Genomic DNA, 22,993 nt, shown 5'->3' with positions numbered 1-22,993 from the left:
AGGGCATCTTGGTTGCTTCCAAGTTTTGGTAATTAGGAGTTAAGCTGCTATAGATGTCCATGTGCCAGAGTTTTGTGTGGACATGTTTTCAGCTCCTTTGGGTAAAGACTAAGGAATGTGAATGCTGGATCAGGTGGTGAGAGGGTGTTTAGTTTTGAAAGAAATTGCCAAACTACCTTCCAAAGTGGCAGCAGCTTTTCGCATTCCCACCAGCAACGAATGAGAGTTCCTGTTGCTCCACGTCCTCACGTTCCGTGATGTCAGTGTTCTGGATTTCAGCCAGCTGATAGGTATGTAGTGGTATCTTGCTGTTTTGTTTTGCGTTTTTTTGATAATGTATGACTAGGAGCATCTTACGCTGATTTTTCATCTGCATATCTTCTTTGCTGAAGTGTCTGTTAGGGTTTTGGCCTATTTTTTAATTGGATTGTTTTCTTATTGTTGAGTTTTAAGAGTCCTGTGTATATTTTGGATGACAGTTCTTTTTTTTTTTTTTTTTTTTTTTTTCTGAGACGGAGTCTCGCTCTGTCACCCAGGCTGGAGTGCAGTGGCCAGATCTTGGCTCACTGCAAGCTCCGCCTCCCGGGTTTACGCCATTCTCCTGCCTCAGCCTCCCAAGTAGCTGGGACCACAGGCGCCCACCACCTCGCCCGGCTAGTTTTTTGTATTTTTTAGTAGAGACGGGGTTTCACCGTGTTAGCCAGGATGGTCTCGATCTCCTGACCTCATGATCCGCCTGTCTCGGCCTCCCAAAGTGCTGGGATTACAGGCTTGGGCCACCGCGCCTGGCCGACAGCTCTTTTTTGTGAGTCTTTTTTTTTATGACATTTCTTTATCAGATAAATATGTATCTTGAAAATATTGTCTTCCATTTTGTGGCTTGTCCTTTTGTTCTCTTGACATTATCTTTCACAGAATAGAATTCTTGTAGTTTTAAATGTTTACCTTCTTCCAAATTCTTTGAAGTTTATCTTGAGGTATGTTGTAAGATGAGTTTTTTAAATAATTTATTTTGAAGATAATTCAAGCACACAGGAAAAATTGTAAGAACAATATTAAAAAAAAAAAAAAACTCCAATATCTCCCCTCCCAGATTTCCCCAAATGTTAACATTTTGTTAATTTGCTCCCTATCTGTCATCATTGGTATTTCTCTGAACCTCTGAGCATGTTACCAATGTGGTGCCCTGGCACTGCTAAAAACCAAGAACACAGTCCTACAAAACCATGCGCAACGCAGCCCACGTGTTCACACTGACACGGCACAGTCCTACAAGACCACCCGCAACTCAGCCCACGTGTTCACACTGACACGGCACAATCCTACAAAACCACCCGCAACTCAGGCCAGGCATCCACACTGACAAGCACAGTCCACACTGACACAGCTCTACCATCCCGTCAGCAGTTGCCAAGAGTTTCTCTTCTCCTCTGGTCAAGAATCTCATGGAAAGATGAGCTACATCCAGCTGTAACATCTCTTCTGTCTCCTCTGGACTGGAACATTTCCTCATACTTCTCTTTCTTGTCCTCAATAGTTTTGAAGAATAATTAGGCCTCACATTCTGAAGGGTGACCCATAACCTGGGTTGTCTGGTATTTCCTCAGGAGACCAGACCATCCTCTATTGGCAGGAATGCCCCAGAAATGCTACTGCTCTGCTTCGCACATCAGAGCACAGAGTTGACCCATTCTGCCACAGGGACGTTAACCTTAGTCACCGGATTGATTCTTGCAAGAGGACGTTCACCTTGGTCTCCTGATTCCTCCAGGAGATGTTCACCTTGGTCTCCCGATCCCTCCAGGAGGATGTTCATCTTGGTCTCCCAATCCCTCCAGGAGGATGTTCACCTTGGTTGCCTGATTCCTCCAGGAGGATGTTCACCTTGGTATCCCAATCCCTCCAGGAAGATGTTCACTTTGGTCTCCTGATCCCTCCAGGAGGATGTTAACCGTGGTCGCCTGACCACACAGGCATCTATCAGGCTTTCTCACTGCAGTCACTACGTCCCCCATAATGGATGGGTGTCTTGTGGAGAGATAGTCCAAATGACACTGATACCTTTTTCCTCATCCGGCCTCACGCCCCCTGCCCCCCAATCAGCCACCACTCTGATGACTGCCTCATAGCAATTTTTCCATTTCCACAGTTCCTTCTATATGTATTAATTGTCATCCTACTATAAAGAAGAGCTTTTTCTTTTACCCAATTCAGGTATCTATGTATTCACTAATTTATAACAATATGGATTGATAGATTTCCTTTTTTTTTTGAGACAGAGTCTCACTCTGTCGCCTAGGCTGGTGTGCAATGGTGCAATCTCAGCTCACTGCAACCTCCGCCTCCTGGGTTCAAGTGATTCTTGTGCCTCAGCGTCACAAGTAGCTGGGACTATAGGCGTGTGCCACCATACCCGGCTAATTTTTTTTTTGTATTTTTATTAGAGATGTAGTTTTGCCATGTTGCCCAGGATGGTCTCAAATTCCTGAGCTTAGGTAATCCACCTGCCTCGGCCTCCCAAAGTGCTAGGATTACAGGCATGAGCCACTGCGTCCAGCCAGATTCATAGATTTCTATTTTGTTCAGAGGTTTGTATTTTCTGCTAAACTCCTCCCAGATATGGTCATGTTCAAAATGCATTTTTAAAACGTCAACCAGGAATTCTGTATCCAGTGAAATTAACATTTTAAAATGAAGACTAAATACATTCACGGAGTAACAGAAGCAGAATTCATTGCTAACAGACCTGCCCTACAAGAAACGTAAAGGAAGGCATTTAGGCTGATGCCACACAGTAACTTCAGTCTGTTAGAAGGAATGAAGAGCATGGGGAATGGTGATTATGGGATGAGAATAAGAGACTGCATTGTTAATTTCTTTTATCTTCTCATTACTTTACAAAACACAAAATTGAAGCAACGATTATAACGTTGTATTGTTGGAGTTACAACAAATAGATGTAACATAGAGGATAATAAGCACAAAGGAAGAGCGAGGAGATGGAGCCACAGCATACATAACTCTAAAAAACACAGCTGAAAACTCAAGAGGGATTGTTAAATGACGTTGTAAAGCATGTGTTAAACACAAAGACAATCGAGACAATAGAAGGACAAAGGAGACAGAGACACTGGAGAATAAATAGCAGAACGGCTGGTGAGGGCTTTCTTCTGGACCCTGTCGATCAATATATTATCTCCTTTCACAAATACCACAATATCTTGGTTACTTTTGCTTTACAGTAAGTTTTGGAATTAGATGGCATAGCCCTCTAACCTTTTTCTTAATTTGTCAACATAATTTTGCCTATTCCAGGTTCTCTTCATTTCCATATAAATTTTAGGATAATGTCAAATTCTACAAAGAAAGTCTGCCGGGATTTTGATTTTGATTGAATCTCTACATCAGTGTGGGGAGAACTGCCATCTTCACAGTTTTAACTGTCTCAGTCCATAGATGTGCTGTGTCTCTCCATTGATTAGAGCTTCCTTAGTTTCTCTCAAGAATCCTCAGTATTTTCACTGTGCAGGCCTTGTACTTTCTTGATAAACTTACACGTAGGTTGTTTTTTTGTTGTTGTTGAGACGGAGTCTTGCTGTGACCCAGGCTGGAGTGCAGTGGTGCCATCTAAGCTCACTGCAACCTCTGCCTCCTGGGTTCAAGCAATTCTTGTGCTTCAGCCTCCTGAGTAGCTTGGATTAATTACAGGGGTGCACCACCACACCCGGCTAATTTTTGTAATTTTAGTAGAGATGGGGTTCACCATGTTGACCAGGCTGGTCTCGATCTCCTGGCCTCGAGCCATCCATCCATCTCAGCCTCCCAAAGTGCTGGGATTACAGGCATGAGCCATCGCGCCCGGCCCTAGGTATTTCATTATTTTTTATGGTGGAATTTTCTTCATTCAATTTTTATGTTGATTATCATTCATATGGTGTATCTTTTCCCATACTTTGGTTTTCAGCCTGTCTGTGTCTTTCAATCCATGATGTGCCTCTGATAGACAATATATGGTTAGATCTTGTTTTTTGATCTGTTATAATCTATACCTTCTGATTTGATCGTTTAGTCCATTGATATTTAATATAATTATTAATTTTGTGGTTGGACTTGTGCTTGCTGTCTTGCTGGTTTTTGTTTTATGTATGACAGGATTCTTAGTTTATTGGTATCTCCTTAACTGCCTTTGTTTACAATAAATATTTTTATCATACCATTTTGCTATAGACTGATTTGAGTTCCCCCAAAATTCATATGTTGAAGTCCTTGACCCCCAATGTCACTATATTTTGAGTTAGAACCTTTAGGAGGTAAAGTTAAATTAGGTCATAAGCATGGAGCCCTAATCCAATAAGATTCATGTCCTGAGAACAGAAGACACCATTCAGTGGAGAAACAGACACTAGGTCAGTAGGGACAGACACTACTCAGTGGGGACTGACACTACTCAGTGGAGACAGACACTACTCAGTGGAGAGAGACGCTACTCAGTGGGGAGAGACGCTACTCAGTGGGGAGAGACGCTACTCAGTGGGGAGAGACGCTGCTCAGTGGGGAGAGACGCTGCTCAGTGGAGAGAGACGCTACTCAGTGGGGAGAGACGCTACTCAGTGGAGAGAGACAGTACTCAGTGGAGAGAGACGCTACTCAGTGGGGAGAGACGCTACTCAGTGGAGAGAGACACTACTCAGTGGGGACAGACACTACTCAGTGGAGAGAGACACTATTCAGTGGAGAGAGACACTACTCAGTAGGGACAGACACTACTCAGTGGGGAGAGACACTTCAGTGGAGAGAGACACTACTCAGTAGGGACAGACACTACTCAGTGGGGACAGACACTGCTCAGTGGAGAGAGACGCTGCTCAGTGGGGAGAGACAGTACTCAGTGGGGACAGACACTACTCAGTGGAGAGAGACACTATTCAGTGGGGAGAGACGCTACTCAGTGGGGAGAGACACTACTCAGTGGAGAGAGACGCTGCTCAGTGGGGAGAGACAGTACTCAGTGGGGACAGACACTACTCAGTGGAGAGAGACACTACTCAGTAGGGACAGACACTACTCAGTGGGGAGAGACGCTACTCAGTGGAGAGAGACACTATGCCATGGGGAGAGACGCTCTTCAGTGGGGAGAGACGCTCTTCAGTGGAGAGAGACACTAAGTGGGGAGAGACACTACTGAGTGGGGAGAGACACTACTCAGGGAGAGACGCTCTTCAGTGGGGAGAGATGCTCTTCAGTGGAGAGAGACACTACTCAGTGGGGAGAGACACTAATCAGTGGGGAGAGACGCTACTCAGTGGAGAGAGACACTAAGTGGGGAGAGACACTACCCAGTGGGGAGAGACAGTCTTCAGTGGAGAGACACTGTTCAGTGGAGAGAGACACTACTCAGTGGGGAGAGACACTACTCAGTGGGGAGAGACACTAGTCAGTGGGGAGAGACACTACTCAGTGGGGAGAGACACTAGTCAGTGGGGAGAGACACTACTCAGTAGGGAGAGACACTACTCAGTAGAGACAGACACTACTCAGTAGGGACAGACACTACTCAGTGGGGACAGACACTACTCAGTGGAGAGAGACACTACTCAGCAGGGAGAGGCGCTACTCAGCGTGGAGAGGCACTAAGTGGGGAGAGACAGTCTTCAGTGGAGAGACACTGTTCAGTGGAGAGAGACACTACTCAGTGGGAGAGACACTAGTAAGTGGGGAGAGACACTACTCAGGAGAGACACTACTCAGTGGGGAGAGACGCTACTCAGTGGGGAGAGACGCTACTCAGTGGGGAAAGATGCTGCTCAGTGGAGAGAGATGCTACTCAGTGGGGAGAGATGCTATTCAGTGAGGAGAGACACTAAGTGGAGGGACACTCTTCAGTGGGGAGAGACACCCTTCAGTGGAGAGTGACACTAGTCAGTGGGGAGAGACGCTACTCAGTGGAGAGAGATGATACTCAGTGGGGAGAGACGCTACTCAGTGGGGAGAGACGCTATTCAGTGGGGAGAGACACTCTTCAGTGGAGAGAGACACTACTCAGTGGGGAGAGACACTAGTCAGTGGGGAGAGACGCTATTCAGGGGGAGAGACTATTTAGTGGGGAGAGATGCTAGTCAGTGGGGAGAGACACTACTCAGTGGGGAGAGACACTATTCAGGGGGAGAGGATATTCAATGGGGAGAGACACTAGTCAGTGGAGAGAGATGCTATTCAGTGGGGGAAAGGACAGTTTTTTCGAGAAATGGTGTTGGGAAAACTGTATATCCACCTCCAGAATAATGAAGTTGGACTTCTACCTAATACTATGTACAAAAATTAATTCAAAATGGATCAAGGACCTAAAACTATAAAATATAAAACTCTTTGAAGAAAACATAGAGCAAAAGCTTCCCAATGTTGGATTTGGCGGTGATTTCCTGGATATGATACCAAAGCACACACAACAACAACAAAAATATTAAACAAATCGACCTCAGAAAATTTAAAAGTTTTCCACATCAGAAGATACTATCAATAGAGTAAAAAGGCAACTTGCAGAATCAGAGAAAATATTTGCAAATCATATGTATCTAATAAGGGATTACAATCCAGAATACATAAAGAACTAAAACTTAACAACAAGCAACCTGATTCAAAAATGGGTAAAGGCCGGGCGCAGTGGCACACACTTGTCATCCCATCACTTTGGGAGACCAAGGCAAGAGGATCGCTTGAGCTCAGGAGTCCGAGACCAGCCTGGACAACATGGTGAAACCCCCATCTCTACAAAAAACTTAAAAATTAGTTAGGCGTGGTGGCACACACCTGTAGTCCCGGCTACTCGGGAAGCTGAGGTAGGCGGATTGCTTGAGCCTGGAGGGCAAAGGTTGCATAAGTCGAGATTGCGCCACTGCACTCCAGCCTGGGTGAGAGTGAGACTCTGTCTCAGAAAAAAGAAAAGTCGGGGGGGTGGGTGGCAGATGACTTGAATGGGCAAAGTACACAAATGGTCAATAAGCCATGAAAAGATGCTCATCATTCATCATTAGAGAAATGCAAATCAAAACTATAGCAAGAGCTGGGTATGGTGGCTCATGCCTGTAGTCCCAGCTATTCAGGAGGCTGAGGTGGGAGGATTGCTCAAGCCAAGGAGATGGAGTCCAGCCTGGGCAACACAGCAAGACCTCATCTCCAAGAGAGAAAAAAAAAAAAACAGCAAGATACTATCTCACACCCATTAGGATGGCTACTATATGTTTTAAAAATCGCACCTGTAGTCCTAGCTACTTAGGACACTGAAGCAGGATTGCTTGAGCTCAGGAGGTCAAGGCTGCAGTGAACTATGATTGTATCACTGCACTCCAGCCTGGATGACAGAGGAAGATCCTGTCTCTTAAAACAAAAACAGGCCAGGCATGGATGCCTGTAATCCGAGCACTTTGGGAAGCCAAAGCGGACAGATCACTTGAGGTCAGGAGTTCAAGACCAGCCTGGCCAACATGGTGAAACCTGTTTCTACTAAAAATACCCAAACTAGCAGGGTGTGGTGGCACACACCTGTAGTCCCAGCTACTTGGGAGGCTGAGAGACCGAGGTGGAGCTTGAGCCCAGGAGTTCCAGACCAGCCTGAGCAAAATCCTGTCTACAAAAAATTATCCAGGCTGGTGGCGTACACCTGTGGTCCCAGCTTCTTGGGAGGCTGAGGTGGGAGAATTGCCTGAGCCTGGGAGGTCAAGGCTGCAGTGAGCAGTGATCATACCACTGCACCCCAGCCTGGGTGACAGAGTGAGACCCTGTCTCAAAAAAAATAAAGAGAAAGAAACGAGAGAGAAGAATGGACAAAGAAAGAAGTAATCATGTAGTTGAAGTCTGTGGATGCAGCTGTCCTCAGAGTATTCTTATGAAGATGGTTAAACCTGAAACAAACTTCAGAATTATTTGGTCTGCAGATGTTTTCTTTAAATAAATATTTATTGTAATCATTTTTTAAAACTCAAAATAACAAGTGTTGTTAAGGATGCGGAGGAATTGGAAGCGTGTGCACTGTTGGTGGGAATGTGAAACGGTGTGGCCGCTGTGGAAAACAGTGTGGCTGTTCCTCCAGAAATTAAAAACACAATTCCCAGATGATCCTGCATTTCAATTCAGTGCTCAAAAGAATTGAAAGCAGGGTCTCTTAGAGATGCTTGTATACCCAAGATCATAGCAGTATTATTCACAGTGGCTAAAACGTGGGAGCCACCTAAGTGTCACCAGATGAACATGGATAGGTAAAATGTGTGTCTCCATACAATGGACTGTGATTCAGCCTTAAAAGGGAAAGGAACTCCGACACACGCTACCGTGTGGATGAACGTTGAGGACGTTACACTAAGTGCATAAGCCAGTCACAGAAAGACAAATGCTCTGTGAGTCCTCGCGTGTGAGGTAGTCAAAATCGTAGAGACGGAAGGGAGGATGGTGGCTGCCAGAGGCTGTGGGATGGAGGAGTGGGAAGCTCTCGTTTAATGGGAACAGAGGTTCAGTTTCACAAAATGAAAACAGTTACAGAGATGGATGGTGTGATGGTTGCACAGCATTAGGAATGTATTTAATACCAGCGAACTGTACACTGAAAATGGTTAAGGTAGGAAATTGTATCCTAATAAATTTTTAAAACACAAGAGACACCAGGGAGCTTGCTCACTAACTCTCTGCACAGACACACAAAAGAGGCCGTGTGAAGACAGAGAAGGCTGCTGTCTGCAAGCCAGGACCCACATTAACCAGCATCTTGATGGACTTGCCAGAACTAAGAGGTATAAATTTCTGTTGTGTAAGCTACCCAGTCTGTGGTATTTTATTATAGAAGTTCAAGCAGACTAATAAACATTTTAGTTCTTCTGTTGATACTTTATCTGTGTGCTTTATTATTTGCTTAGTGATTCCTCTAGAGATTACAACATGCATCTTGAACTCATCACAGAATACTTGAGGTGAACACTGACTGAATTCCAGTGGAACGTAACCACATTGCTCCCATATAGCCCCACTTCCTCCCACCTAGTTTGTCATATTTATTTATATACATATATATGGGATCTATGTGTTATAAATGAACAATATGGTGTTATTATTTCCTGAATTAAACTTATGTTTCTTAAAGTCCTTTAGAGGAAAAAAATCTTTTATTACATCATTCACAACATATTAACCATTTCCAGTTTTTTCTTGCAGGGAAGATTGGCTAGAAGTGAATTCTCTTCATTGTTTTTTGTTTTTTTTCCATATTTGAATGTCTTTGTCTTCATTTTGAAGGATAATTTCACTGAATATACATTTTCTTGGTTGACTTTTTAGCACTTGGTATATATGTCATTCCTCTGTCTTCTGGCTTCCATTATTATTATTATTATTATTATTGGTTTTTTTGTGGAGTTTTGTTTTTTTTTTTTTCCCCAGACTGGGTCTCACTCTGACACCCAGGCTAGAGTGCAGTGGCTTGACCATGGCTCACTGCAGCCTGGATCTCCTGGGCTCAGTCAATCCTCCCACCTCGGCCTCCTGAGTACCTGGGACTATAGGCATGCACCACCACACCTGGCTAATTTTTTTTTTTTTTTTTTTTTCCTGAGACTAAGTCTCACTCTGTTGCCCAAGCTGGAGTACAATGGCGTGATCTCACGGCAACCTCCACCTCTGGGTTCAAGTGATTCTCCTGCCTCAGCCTACTGAATAGCTGGGATTACAGGTGCCTGCCACCACATCTGGCTAATTTTTATATTTTTAGTAGAGACAGGATTTCACTATGTTGGCCAGGCTGGTCTTGAACTCCTGACCTCAGGTGATCTGCCCACCTTGGCCTCCTAAAGTGCTGGGATTACAGGCATGAGCCACCACCACATCTGTCCTAATTTTTCAATTTTTTGTAGAGACAGGGTTTCGTCATGTTGCCCAAGGCTAGTCTTGGACTCCTGATCTCAAGCCGTTCACCAGCCTTGGCTTCCCAAAGTGCTGGGATTCCAGGCATGAGCCACCGTACCCAGCCAGTTCCATTATTTCTGATGAGAAGTCAGCCGTTAATCATATTGTCCTGTAGGTGATGAGTCGCTCTTCTCTTGCTGCTTTAAGTATTTTTCTTTTTGTCTGTCACTTACTATAGCTTTATAGTAACTGTTGAAATTATGAAGTGTGAGTTTTCCAACTTTGTTCTTTTTTGAGGTTGTTTTGCCTATTTTGAGTTCCTTGCATTTCCATATGAATGTTAGGATCAACTTTCCCATTTCTGCTGACAAAGCAGGTTGAAATCTTGGTAGAGTTTTAATTCACCTTGTACATCAATGTAGGGAGTGTTGCCATCTAATACTAACACTGCGTCTTCCAATCCGTGAATGTTGGACATAGCTTTCCCTTTATTTAGGTCTTTGATTTCTTTCAATGGCATTTTGTAGTTTTCAGTGAAGAAATCTTGTACTTCATTAGTAAAAGTTAATCCTAAGTATTTTGTTATTTTGGTGCTACTGTAAATAGAATTGTTTTCTAACTTTTATTTTCAGATTTTCATTGCCAGTACATAGAAATACAACTGATTTTTATAGGTGGATCTTGTATCCTGCAATCTACTGAGTTCATTTATGAGCTCTGGGGAATGTTTTGTGGATTCTCCAGGGTTTTCTGTATATGGCAAATCATGTCATCTGCAAGTAGAGGTCGTTTTACTTTTTCCTTTCTAACCACGGTGCCTTTTATTTATCTTTTACTTTTGTTTTTATTTTTTCGCTTCCCATCCCACTGCAGGACTTTCATTTATTTTTCTCGCCTAACTGTCCTCTCTAGAACTTTCAATACAGTGTTGAATACAAGTGGCAAGAACAGACATCCTTGTCTTTGTTCTGTTCCTGATCTTAGGAGGAAGCTTTCAGCCTTTCACCATGAAGGATGGTGTCCACCGAAGGTTTCCTGGAGGTGCCCTTTGTAGGGTTGAGAAGGGCCCTTCTAGTCCTTTGTCATGAAGAAGGATTAAATTTTTCAAGTGCTTTCTCTTTATCTTTTGAGATGATCATTGGGTTTTGTTCTGTTACTGTGATGTGTTCATAGATGTAATTACTTCCATCGATATATTAATATGGTGTTGATTTCTGTGTGTTGAAGGAACCATGCATTCCTGAGGCGAATCCCAGTTGGTCATGGTGTATGATCTTTCTTATACGCTGCTGGATTTGGTTTGCTGGTATTTTGTTGAGGAATTTTGTGTCTATATTCATAAGAGATACTGGTCAGCACACTTCCTTCCTTGTAACGTCTCTGTCTGCTTTTGGTGTCAGGACCTCATTCTGTCCTTGTAGAATGCATTAGAAAAGGTTCCGTTCTTGGTTCTTTTTTTTCAGTGTTTCTGTGTTTGTGCTGGAAGCCCTGTGTGTTGAGTCACTATCATCATATTTTCCTTTAATTCTTTGGCTCATTTACAGTAGCCACTCTGGAGTCCTTAGGAAATGCGATCTGGGCCACGCAGCGCGGGCCTCTGCCATCTGCCCTTTTCCCTGAGTGTCGTCACGCTTCTGTTTCTTTGCTTGTGCCATGATTAGGGGCTGCAATCTGGACAACCTGGGTACTGTATTTGAGCAAGTCTGGATTCTTGTATTTCTATCAGAGGTTGTTTGATTGGTTTTTGTTTGCTTGGGTATTTCACCGGGACCTGGAGAACTTGTGTCCGTGGCAGCCGCAGATGTGTCCGCTCATGGTTTCTGCTCTTCTTGTTGAGCCAGGGTGTCCCGGGGTGTCCGCCTGTCTCTACAGCTCAGCGGTGGGCTGCTGCTCCGTCTGTGGTTGTGCTCCAACACCACGCATCCCTGAGGCTCCCCAAGGCCAACGATCCGCGCGTGTAGGGAGCTGATATCCAGTCGGTTCCTGGTCCCCTGTGGCATCACTTCTGTGGCCGTGCTGGATCCCCTGCACATGCCTGTGCTGCTTCTGTCGGCCAGGGTTCCGGGGGAGCCACCTCCGTCTGGCTCTCTTGTTCTCAGCATCTCCCCGTTATTTTTCTGACTGGTCCCTGCTCTCCTGACCCCTCCCCAGCCAGGGCTGTGGGCCTCTCCAGGTCCTGCAGATGGACCCCCCATGGCTGATGAAAGTGTTCCCCTCCCACCTTGAGCCCACCCCCTCTGGAAGCAAAGCTGCTGGTCCTCAGCCACCTACCCTGGTGCAGCTGTGCTGTTACTGGGTAGAGTGGGGTAGGGGGAGGTGGAGCAGCTGCTTATATGCTGCTGGATTTGGTTTGCGGTATTTTGTTGAGGAATTTTGTGTCTGTATTCACCCTCAGGCCGGGAAGCCAAGTCCCGCTCCTCCCAAAGCTGCAGCAGGATTTCAGGAGCCAGTGTCTTGTGATTTCAGGAGTCAGTGTGTTCTGTTCAGGAGTCAGTGTGTTCTGTTCAGGAGTCAGTGTGTTCTGATTTCGGGAGTCAGTGTGTTGTGATTTCAGGAGTCAGTGTGTTCTGATTTCGGAAGTCAGGGTGTTGTGATTTCGGGAGTCAGTGTGTTGTGATTTCGGGAGTCAGTGTGTTCTGATTTCGGGAGTCAGTGTGTTCTGATTTCGGGAGTCAGTGTGTTGTGATTTCAGGAGCCAGTGTGTTGTGATTTCAGGAGTCAGTGTGTTGTGATTTCGGGAGTCAGTGTGTTGTGATTTCGGGAGTCAGTGTGTTGTGATTTGTTGTCTGCCTCAAGTTGATTTTCAGAGGCCTGAACCGTTGTTTCTACCATTTTGTCCAGTTTCATACTTGGCTTCGTAGAGATAATTCACTGATTTCTACTTAACTGTAGCCAGCGGTCCTCCTCAAGAAGCACTCACTAAATGAGTTGGTGAACGGCAGGTCCCGGACCCCTCACATGTCAGAGTGGCAGGCGGGCAGTCTGTCCATTGTCTGCCCTGCGGACTCACTGAGCAGTGTGTCGGGCTGTCTGACCTGTCAGCAGGGGCGCAGGGCGCTCACTCTGCAGTATGTGGTCCCCTCCGGAACACAACACAGGGGATCTGGCACCACAGGGAAGCAGGCTGTTGGGCACCCAGATGGTGAAATTTACCCTCTTCAAATGTCAGCGTGTTTTCGTTAAATTTTTCAAATGGACATCTTTGTGAAACACATTAAACAGCATTACTCCCCTGAACAGAGACGGCTGCGCTGGAAGGTGTCGTAGGAATGGGTTATCCCTCTGGTCACCTGCTTCTTAGTGAGGCTGAAACACGGGGCCCCCTTGGCACCCTGAGGAGCTCCTCCCGGCTCAGGGCTGCTGTGCTGTTGAGAGCTGGCCTGGCTCTGGGTGGCTTTCGGGCCTTCCTCTAGCACTCCCTGGCCACCCCTTTCTCCAAGTCCCCGCTCTTCAGGGTGATTCCTGGTGTGACTTGGTTCCCAGCAGAACCTAAAGGACTCCTTAGGATTCCCGAGCCCTGTGGGACAGGCAGGGGGCTGAGCAGCAGGGGGTCTTTTGGGTCTGAGATCCCATGGCCCACACTTGGCTGTCTGAGCACTGCTCGCCAGAGCCTGGGTGAGTTGTTGGCCTCTTGGGTCCTCAGTCTCTTCATCTCTGTTGATAATAGTTATCTCGAAAAATTTCCATTGAGTAAACAGGAAACAATTTCTTTCTTTTTTTTTTTTTTTTCTGAGACAGAATTTCACTCTTGTTGCCCAGGCTAGAGTACAATGGCATGATCTCAGCTTACTGCAACCTCTGCCTCCCAGGTTCAAGTGATTCTCCTGCCTCGGCCTCCCTAGTAGCTGGGATTACAGGCATGCACCACCACGCCCGGCTAATTTTGTATTTTTAGTAGAGACGGGGTTTCTCCACTGTTGGTCAGGCTGGTCTCAAACTCCTGACGTCAGGTGATCTGCCTGCCTCAGCCTCCCAAAGTGCTGGGATTACAGGCATGAGCCACCGCGCCCAGCCAACAATTTCAACTAACCATCTAGTATTGAGCATAAGTTACTTAACAAAAGATGCCTGCCATCGTTATTATTTGTGGTTCTGTGTGTTCAATGTACAGGGTTTTGTTTTAATCAGCTGGTGTGAGGCCGAAGGATGAGGAGGCAATGGCTGTGAGGAAAGGAGTTTCCACTCATAGTTCCCCAGAGACCCCCAGGGAGGGAGTGAGGGGAGACCTAGCACCTTGGTTGTGGTTCTCATGGGAGGATCAGGCAGGGTGAGTGGAACAGGCTGCCCAGGCTTGGGGTGGGCTCTGAACATGGGCTCTGGATTTGTTGGCTTTCATATCAGAAGTGTGCTCACCATGGCCTCCTGCCTCTAGGAACTGGCTGTCCCTAGGAGGGCAGTCTCTGCAGGGTCCACAAGCCTCCAGATGCCAAACCATGATAAAAGACAGAAGTGAAGGCAGCACTCACACAGCCCAGTAGGACAGCTCTCCTTCTTGCTCTTAGCTGTTCTTTGGAGGCTTCTCAGGGTCACCTGCAGACTCAGGAGTTATGATACCTCCCGCAGGCAACATCCTCACAAGGTCCGCACAGCCCGGGGCAAAGACAAAACCCCCGTTGGGGGTACGGAGACTGCCTTGTGCCCCACAGGCCTGCGACCCCCCGACATGCCGCCGCAGGCAGGCACTGGGCAGTCACCGGGCAGTCACCAGTCACTGCGCTGGGGAAGCCTAATGCTCGGGCTCCCTCACCAGGTGGCTTTTCCCAGCCTGGGGTCCACGAGCAGGTGCTGCTTGAGAACTCAGTCGTCACATCTCCCCTTTCACCTTACAAGGCACCTGGAGAAAGCAAACACGGGTGGGGCGCTGAAAGAACTTCTGGACGTGCTTTTGCCCTTCCGGCAGTTCTCGGGAGCAGGAGCCAAGGCTTGGGAGAGGCAGGGGAAGAAGCTTGTGCTCCAGATGCTCATTGAGCACCTTTGTATGCCAGGCACAGTCTGCATGCCCACGGCTGCCCCCATGACGGGCAGGCCCCTTCGCAGAGCCCCCAGGCCGAGGGCCCCTGAGTGAGGCTGAAGCTCAGCTGGGACTGGCCAGTTCATTTCCAGGTCTCGCTTTCCAGCTGCTGACGATTCAGATGGCTTACATATTCTCTAAGCTGCAGAGGTGCATAAAGGTAGAAAGATTAAAATGTAGGATATTTACGCCCTCATGTGGAAGACCCGGGGCTGCTCAGGGTGTCGTGCTGGCACCAGGGCTGCGCGTGACCGAAGAGGAACCTGCGTGCCTGTGTGGCTCTGCCTGCCTCTGCCCTCATGGCGGAGAGGCAGTGACAGCTACCGAGAAGCACAGCAGGCTGGCCTGGTTGTCGTCCTCAAAGCACCGTGATGTGTTACCGTGAACGACTCGTGTTTTTTTCTTGTTCTACCACAGGCAGTGTCTCCTCCCGGGCCCCCGAGCATCCCGGCCTGACACCGAGTCAGAGGAGCGTGGGAAAGCCTCTCAGGTAGTGTCCCCTGCAAGCACCTTCTTCACAGCGTTTTAAAGGAAATGGTCAGCAAAATAAAACTGCTCATCATCTCACCCACAGAATTACTGCTAAAAGTTTAATGTGTTGCTTTTCATCCCTTTTTTTACACGCTTTGAGTGAGGTTTTGTTGCATATACCACTTTAGAGTTTGCTTTTTTTTTTAGCCAGAGTTTCCCTCTTTGTTGCCCAGACTGGAGTGCAATGGCGCGATCTTGGCTCACCGCAACCTCCACCTCCTGGGTTTAAGTGATTCTCCTGCCTCAGCCTCCCGAGTAGCTGGGATTACAGGCATGCTCCACCAAGCATGGCTAATTTTGTATTTTTAGCGGAGACGGGGTTTCTCCATGTTGGTCAGGCTGGTCTCGAACTCCCGACCTCAGGTGGTCCACCCACCTCGGCCTCCCAAAATGCTAGGATTACAGGCATCAGCCACCGTGCCTGGCCAGGAGTTTGCTTTTTTGAAGCTAAGATACAACGTAGGCATTTGCCCTGTTGCTAAAATCTTCAAAAGAACCACGTGATGACTGTGTGCTATTTTACTACAAGAATAGGCCGTGGGTCAGCAAGCGTCTTCTATAAAGGTCAGGTAGTAAATATGTTTGACTTTTTGGGCAGCTGCTCAGCTCTGCCTCTGTATTGAGAAGGCTGGGGCAGGCAGTGTGTAAATTAATGGGTGTGGCTGGGTTCCAGTAAAACTTTATTTACAAAAGCAGGTGGCAGGCTGGACTCGGCCCCAGCCCCAGAACAGACCACAGTTCACCTCCCCATGCTCTTCTTCTCAGACCTCTGGGTGGCCTCCCACTCCGTCTGCTGCATATTTAAGTACACACCAATGTCTCTGTCAACTGAACTCAAGTGTTCAAAGGTCCGGTGCTCTCTCTAAAAGGCAGACCCTCCCATGTCAGCCCCCCAGAGTCCTTGAACGGCTTTTAATGCCTGTTGTCCAGTCCACCCCTGGCTGCCTGCAGGCCTCAGCGTTCTCTCACATCCTCACCTCCCATCCCCGTTGGCCTGGGGTGTTGACCCTCCTGGGTGCCCACGGGTCGTGCAGCATCTGTCCATGTCTTCTGCTGACCGCCTGGTGGGGGTGTGCGTGCTGGTCTGAGGTACTCAGAGATGCTTGGGAATCCAGGCCTTTAAAACCACAAAACCGTCAGTGCTCTAATTGTCATGTCACCAGAGATGCTTGGAGCATTAATAATTTTGTGTTTCTTGAATTTATTAGGATTCCACCTCTGCAAATCCCCTACAAGGGACCACCGCTCACGCCAACACCACAGTTACCAGGGAGAGCAGGAAGAGGGGACTCTCCAGGCTTCGGGAGCTCCCAGGCCGGGCTGCCCCCCAGGCCGCCCATCAGCATCGCCAGCCTGCTGCAGAGGCAGTGTTCAGGCAGGTGCTCAGCAGCCCCAGAAGGAAATGCTCTTGGGAAAGTGCATGTGTAAAGAAGTCTTTAAGTGTGCGCCAAGGGCAGACGCGGAGCTCTAAACGTTCTCAAGAGTTGTGTTTCTGAGCTTTGCCTTAGTCGTTCAGAAACGCAGCAAGGTTCACTTTTATATTCATTGTGAATTTCCAAAATTACAACTTAAAACATGTTGATAATACTCTGAAAATACTAAGATGACATCTGAATTTTTAAAAGTACACATTTTAGTGAATAAACTCTTCTCCCCACCTTATTTTTTGTATGTAACATGTGCACCCTCATTTTCCTCAACAGTGTGAAGTTTTGAAGTCATTTCAAAGACAAAGTTGATGTGTTTTTATTGCGACTCTGGATGCTTCCTGCGGGACCTGCTCACCTTGGGGCAGTGACACGTGAAAGATGAACACCCAGCCACGCGCTCTGCCCCTTCCAGTCCTCCAGCCTTCTGCCTACTAGCATGTGTATGTTAGACAGCCAATGCGACTACACTTTCTCACTTGATGAAATAATTAAGTAATGTAGTCAAATAAAGTATTTTTCTGATTATCAGGGGTAGCGTATTTGTGATATGTTTGAAACTTCACTCTTAACAACTTGGAACTTCCTTAAAATGTTGATGCTGGAGGCAAAACGAACACCTGCCTGTTGATTTACTGTGAGAAGGTTCTGGCTGCAGCTCCTGGGGGAGACAGGTCTGCTGTGGGGTGTGCACACCGCGTGGGTCCGCTCCGCCGCATCCTGTGTTAGGTGATGACTGTGCGTTCTGTTCACACAGTACTCACAGCTGGCCTGTGATGCCGGCTTCAGCGGATAAATCTGTCAGGTCCGGAGATGGATTCCGGGCCTGAGTTCACCCTGCAGGTGCGGCCTGTGTGCGTGGAGCCGCCGCCTCCGTCAGGAGGGTGGGGTCTCCTGCAGGGGACGCCCCTGTGCACGGGGCTCCCAGAGAGGCTCAGACCCCACGTCTCTCCCGCCAGCCGGGACCACACAGGGTTGGAAAAGAGGCTTATGGGGTTAGTTCTAATCTTTTAGTTTGCATTTACCTAAAAAGTGTCAGCTTTATCTCACTCAAGTTAACCGAGTTAACAGCAGCCGAGCACCACGTGGAGCAGGAGAATCCTCACCTTTGCTGCAGGCGGAGCTGAGGCACTGCCAGGCCGCACAGAGACTTTATTTCAGGTGAGGCGTCCCTGCCTTCACAGCAGCCTCCCAGGTGCCTGCTCTAGGCCCTCCAGATGCCAGAATGCCTGGGCTGCTGGACAGAGGGTGCCCATGTCCTTCTGGTAGTCATGGCATTCATGGCTGTCCCCTCTGGAGGCTGACTGTCCCCTCTGCCGGGAGCTGACTGTCCCCTCTGTGACTTGACTGTCCCCTCCAGGAGCTGACTGTCCCCTCTGCCAGGAGCTGACTGTCCCCTCCATGAGCTGACTGTCCTCTCCAGGAGCTGACTGTCCTCTCTGGGAGCTGACTGTCCCCTCCGGGAGCTGACTGTCCCCTCCATGAGCTGACTGTCCCCTCCGGGAGCTGACTGTCCCCTCTGCCGGGAGCTGACTGTCCCCTCTGCCAGGAGCTGACTGTCCCCTCCATGAGCTGACTGTCCCCTCCGGGAGCTTACAGTGCTCCAAAAACTCATGCTAAAATCAGATATGCAGAAATCCTTTAGAAATGTGCATGTTCTAAGTCGGTTTCATTCCCGGAAATTTCAAAATGTAAAATCATGAATCGAATGATGGCGCTGATGTTTCCTTCCCTGTGTGTGCTGTGTGCTATGTGCATGAGGGCTTCACACGTCCAGCTGCAGGCTACATGAGAAATACAAGCGGGAGGAATCGCTTCTCTTCCTGCAGCTGCCGTTCTCACGGTTTACCTCGCAGGGCTCTGCTCAGTCTGCAGCGGCCGCCTTGGTTCTGGCAGGTGGACTTGCTGGAGCTGATCCTGCAAAGGAACGTGGCCGGGGCCGTCCTCATGCCTGTGGTGTTCCTTAAGGGACTTATTTGAAAACTTTGCCAAGAAATATTCCCCGGGGCTGCCGTGCTGCCTCAGCCTCTCTCCAGGCAGCGCCGGGCCCTTCTGTCTGGGGGCTGATGACTCGTCCCTGATTTTAAAATCTTAGTTTCTTCCATCACTTCACCTTTCTAGACATAAACTTGAGGCCACACTTACAGAATTTCCTGTTCTTTATTCTTGTTGTTTTTCACAGTTGAGCCTGCTTTTGGCCAGGGTCCACCTCGCAGCACCTGGTTCTGTACAGGCATTCGCCAGGGGCAGCCCTTGTGCCTTGATTTGCCACTGGCCCACGTCGGCACACCTTTCTTCCCTTTCCAGTGATTGTCACTGGAAAAGGCACAATTTAGTAAAACATCCAGACAGTGGCACAAGCCTACTCCGTGGATGGGGGCGACAGACAGTACTGTCGAGGCGGAACTGCCATCTATCCTCAGGCAGTGCGTGAAAGCCCACGTTCAGCCCAGAAACAGCAGCGCAGGGCCTGAGGGATGATGTGTGAAGGCACCAGCTGTGTGAAACAAGACTGTGAAAGCCCAGGGCGAGCCATGGGGTCGTGATGGAGCAGCAGAGGCTGGCAGGGGGCAAGAACACGGAGGGGCAGTGCCTTCCGCTCTTCGTGCGTCCTGGGCTAGAAGTGGGCAGCACCTTTTCTGCGGGCTCTGCCACACCCACGTGTGGGTGTACAGCAGCCAAGCCTTTCCCCCCACCCCCCACCACCCACGGTGAGTTGTCCTGCCCAGTGGTGTCTCATGGGCTGGGCTGCAGGCAGTGGGGGGGCTGCCTCCACCACTCATGGTGCAGCTGTGATTCAGGGCCAAGACTTAACCTTGGGCTGAGTCCCCCGCTGCTGTGCAGCCTCATGCATCATCCCTCAGGCCCCACACTGCTGCAAGGACAGGTGGGAGTTCCGCCTCGGCAGTGCTATCCATCGGGTCTCTCCACGGAATAGCTTTGTGCCACTGTCCGGATGTTTTACTAAATTTTTTCTTTTTTGGTGAAAGAAGATGGTTCTCTGCTGTATTAGTCTGTTCTCACACTGCTATTATATTAAAGACATACCCAACCGAGACAGGATAGTTTATAAAGGAAAAGGGTCAAATGGACTCACAGCCCCACATGGCTGGGGAGGCCTCACAGTCACGGCAGAAGGTGAAGAAGGAGCAAAGGCACATCTTACATGGCGGCAGGCACAGAGTGTGTGCAGGGAACTGCTCCTATAAAATCATCAGATCTCATGAAACTTATTCACTCTCATGAGACCATGAGACCAGCATGGGAAAGACCCGCCCACATGATTCAGTTACCTCCCACGGGGTCCCTCCCACAACGTGGGAATTATGGGAGCCACAGTTCAAGAGGAGATTGGGTGGGGACACAGCCAAACCATATCACCTGCCCGTCTGAGCACCACGTCCATCTCATCAACCAGCACAGCAAGGCCCTCGCCGTGACGGCATAGGGAGGCAGTTGCGACAAGAGCATGTGGTTCGAGCTCTCTCTGTGTTACGGAAAGTCCAGAAGTGCCAGGGGAGTGGACACGTTTCTCGTTGTGATTTTTATTTTCTTGCTAAGCTTCTGAGTTTTGAGGGAAAAAAATATTTGAAACTGAAATTAATGTTTATAGAAAGATGTCACTAATGCTGGGCAGGATTTGGAGGAAATGCTGGAGCAGGAACTCGGCCAGGAAGAAGGAAGCCGTTCACTGGATGGATTAGTGCAGACGGACTCCGTGAGTCCACGCAGCATTCTTCGGGAAAATAATGTGATGTTTGCTCAACTTGACCACACTTAGTTTCCTTCAAGATGTTCGCCATTAATAATGCTGTTGTCTGCAAATTAAGTGAAAAATGGTCATTTTGCTGGCAGCGTGAGAATGTTTAGTTTCACAGCTAGTTCCTGAGAAACAGAGGCAAAATACTTCCGGGTGAACAGTGGCCTCAGCCACGTTTCCATCCGTTCCCATCCGAGCGACCCGCGGCCTCTGCGGCAGTGCTGGCCGGCACCGCTAGAGGGCACTAGACCAAGGGAGCCTGAGCGGCGCCGGCGCCCGGCTGGGTTTGTTCCCCAGGAAAGCGTCTGCGGAGTGCCGCCCGCCCGCCGAGTGTAAAAGCCTTGAGCACCTCAGCAAAGCAACGACCTGGGCTGATGAGGCAGGGTTCGGAGGCTCCATTTGCTGTGCGTGAAGGCAGTGCCCAGCAGGCACAACCAGCGCTTGTGCTGTGCCATCCGCCAGCTGCCCGGCTTGTCCACAACCAGGGAAGCAGCAGGGCATCCTCAGGCTGCTCCGTGTGGGGTGCTGTCTGTCAAACAGCAGCAGCAAACCCAGAATCCGAGGTGAGACACAGCATTCGAGGAAAGAACGTAGAAGCGCAGGCCGTGGCGCTCAGAAACTGCCATATGTAGGCCGGGCGCGGTGGCTCATGCCTGTAATCCCAGCACTTTGGGAGGCCGAGACGGGCGGATCACTAGGTCAGGAGATCGAGACCATCCTGGCCAACACGGTGAAACCCCGTCTCTACTAAAACTACAAAAAACTAGCCGGGCGAGGTGGCGGGCGCCTGTAGTCCCAGCTCCTCGGGAGGCTGAGGCAGGAGAATGGCGTAAACCCGGGAGGCGGAGCTTGCAGTGAGACGAGATCGTACCACTGCACTCCAGCCTGGGGGACAGAGCCAGACTCCGTCTCAAAAAAACAAACAAACAAACAAACAAAAACTGCCGTATTTAGAGATCACACGGAGCCACAGGGTAAGTCTTTAGACTGGATTCTTGCTTTTACAAGTAGTGCAGACCCCACAATGGTCCTTCAGAAGCAAATGCACAGCATAGACATAAAACGATGAGACCAACTATGAACTTCTCAGGGCGGCTTCACAGCCTGGGCTGTGTCTTACGATGCATTATATTCAAATGTGCCCAGTGATGTGATTTGCATCTTCTTCTACCTAATCCATTGATATGTAATCAGCATTTTACTCCACTAGGTACTAAATCAATATTTGACTATTTCTCCACCATCATGGCTCCTGATTCCTCATGGCCCCAACTGTGGCAGACAACTGGAGATGGAGTGGCTGAAGGGCGTCCCCAGGCCTCTCCCCAGGTGCTGGGCCCAGCCTCCACCTTCGTAGGCTCCCCTACTCATAGCACCTTCTAGACCTGTTTCTGGTCTTTCAGAATTCCTGTTTTGTTGGACTGAAGTCCTTTGTTTTGATTTTAATAAAAATGGGGTCACACTTAGCCTGACCAACATGGCAAAACCCCGTCTCTACTGAAAATACAAAATTTAGCCAGGAGTGGGTGGCACACACCTGGAATCCCAGCTACTTGAGAGGCTGAGGTGGGAGAATCACTTGAACCTGGGAGGCAGAGGTTACAGTGAGCCAAGATCGCACCACTGCACTCCAGCCTGGGTAACAGAGTGAGACTCTGTCTCAAAAAAAAAAAAAAATTGGGGTCACACTTGAGGTTGTTCCATGGACTGGCCCCTTTGTTTAGTGTGAGCTCTTGTAGCTCACTCACAGAAGTGAACCACAACTGCGTGTTCCGCTCAGAGGCACCATGGCTTCCCCTCTTCCCTGTCACAGACAGCGCAGCCGTGAGCACCACTTCATTGTCATCAGCAACGAGCCAAACCCAGGGGTCTTCCTGGGCTGCATCTCCTGCCGGGCACCAGGCTCCTCCGCCCCTTTGGCACTCGCCAGCCAAGCTGCAAGGGGCACACTGAGGAGCAGACAGGCAGGGCTTCCATGTCGGTGCCATGCCCAGCACCCTGACGGAACATGTGACCGAGGACACGGGCGCAGTGGGAGGCAGGGGGCTGAGACCCTGAGCAAGTCATGAGCAGGCAGCACCCTAAAGACCCTGTCCCAGGACAGCCAGGAGGTGAGCAAGGCTGAGGGAGGGGAACAAAAGGCTGGCCTCAGTTCTGGGGACTGGGTAAGACCCAGGCAGCCTGGGGTGAGGGGGTGCTGGGGCTGGAGGGGTGGAGAGAGGTTGGGAGGTCTGGAGGGGCAAGGGTGACTAGGGTTCCAACAATTCCCCTGATGAGTTCTGACAGCCCTGATAGAACAGGGCTGGGGAGCAGGGCTCAGAGCTGCCACAAAGGAGGGCGTCAGTGAGGAGATGGATTTGAGCATCGCCTGCCTGAGTG

General features: G+C 48.8%; 1 protein-coding gene across 5 annotated transcripts in view; it reads left to right on the top strand.

The window, feature by feature from the left end:
• RNF212 (ring finger protein 212) overlaps positions 1–17,385 on the top strand; it is a 57,889-nt gene extending 40,504 nt beyond the window's left edge. For 2 of the 5 annotated variants that reach the window (XM_078002873.1, XM_028848209.2), the window contains 3 exons: positions 15,314–15,386; positions 16,636–16,802; positions 17,131–17,385. In XM_078002873.1, the coding sequence (XP_077858999.1) occupies positions 15,314–15,386; positions 16,636–16,802; positions 17,131–17,135 (245 nt within the window). In that variant the 3' untranslated portion in view covers positions 17,136–17,385. Of the gene's footprint in view, positions 1–15,313; positions 15,387–16,635; positions 16,807–17,130 lie in introns of all 5 variants that reach the window. The other 3 variants (XM_078002872.1, XM_078002871.1, XM_078002874.1) reach the window with 2 other exon arrangements.
• Positions 17,386–22,993: the final 5,608 nt, after the last annotated feature.

The sequence above is a fragment of the Macaca mulatta genome, chromosome 5 (assembly GCF_049350105.2).
Source record: "Macaca mulatta isolate MMU2019108-1 chromosome 5, T2T-MMU8v2.0, whole genome shotgun sequence".
NCBI lineage: Eukaryota > Metazoa > Chordata > Mammalia > Primates > Cercopithecidae > Macaca > Macaca mulatta.
This window is presented reverse-complemented; position numbering and strand designations above follow the sequence as displayed.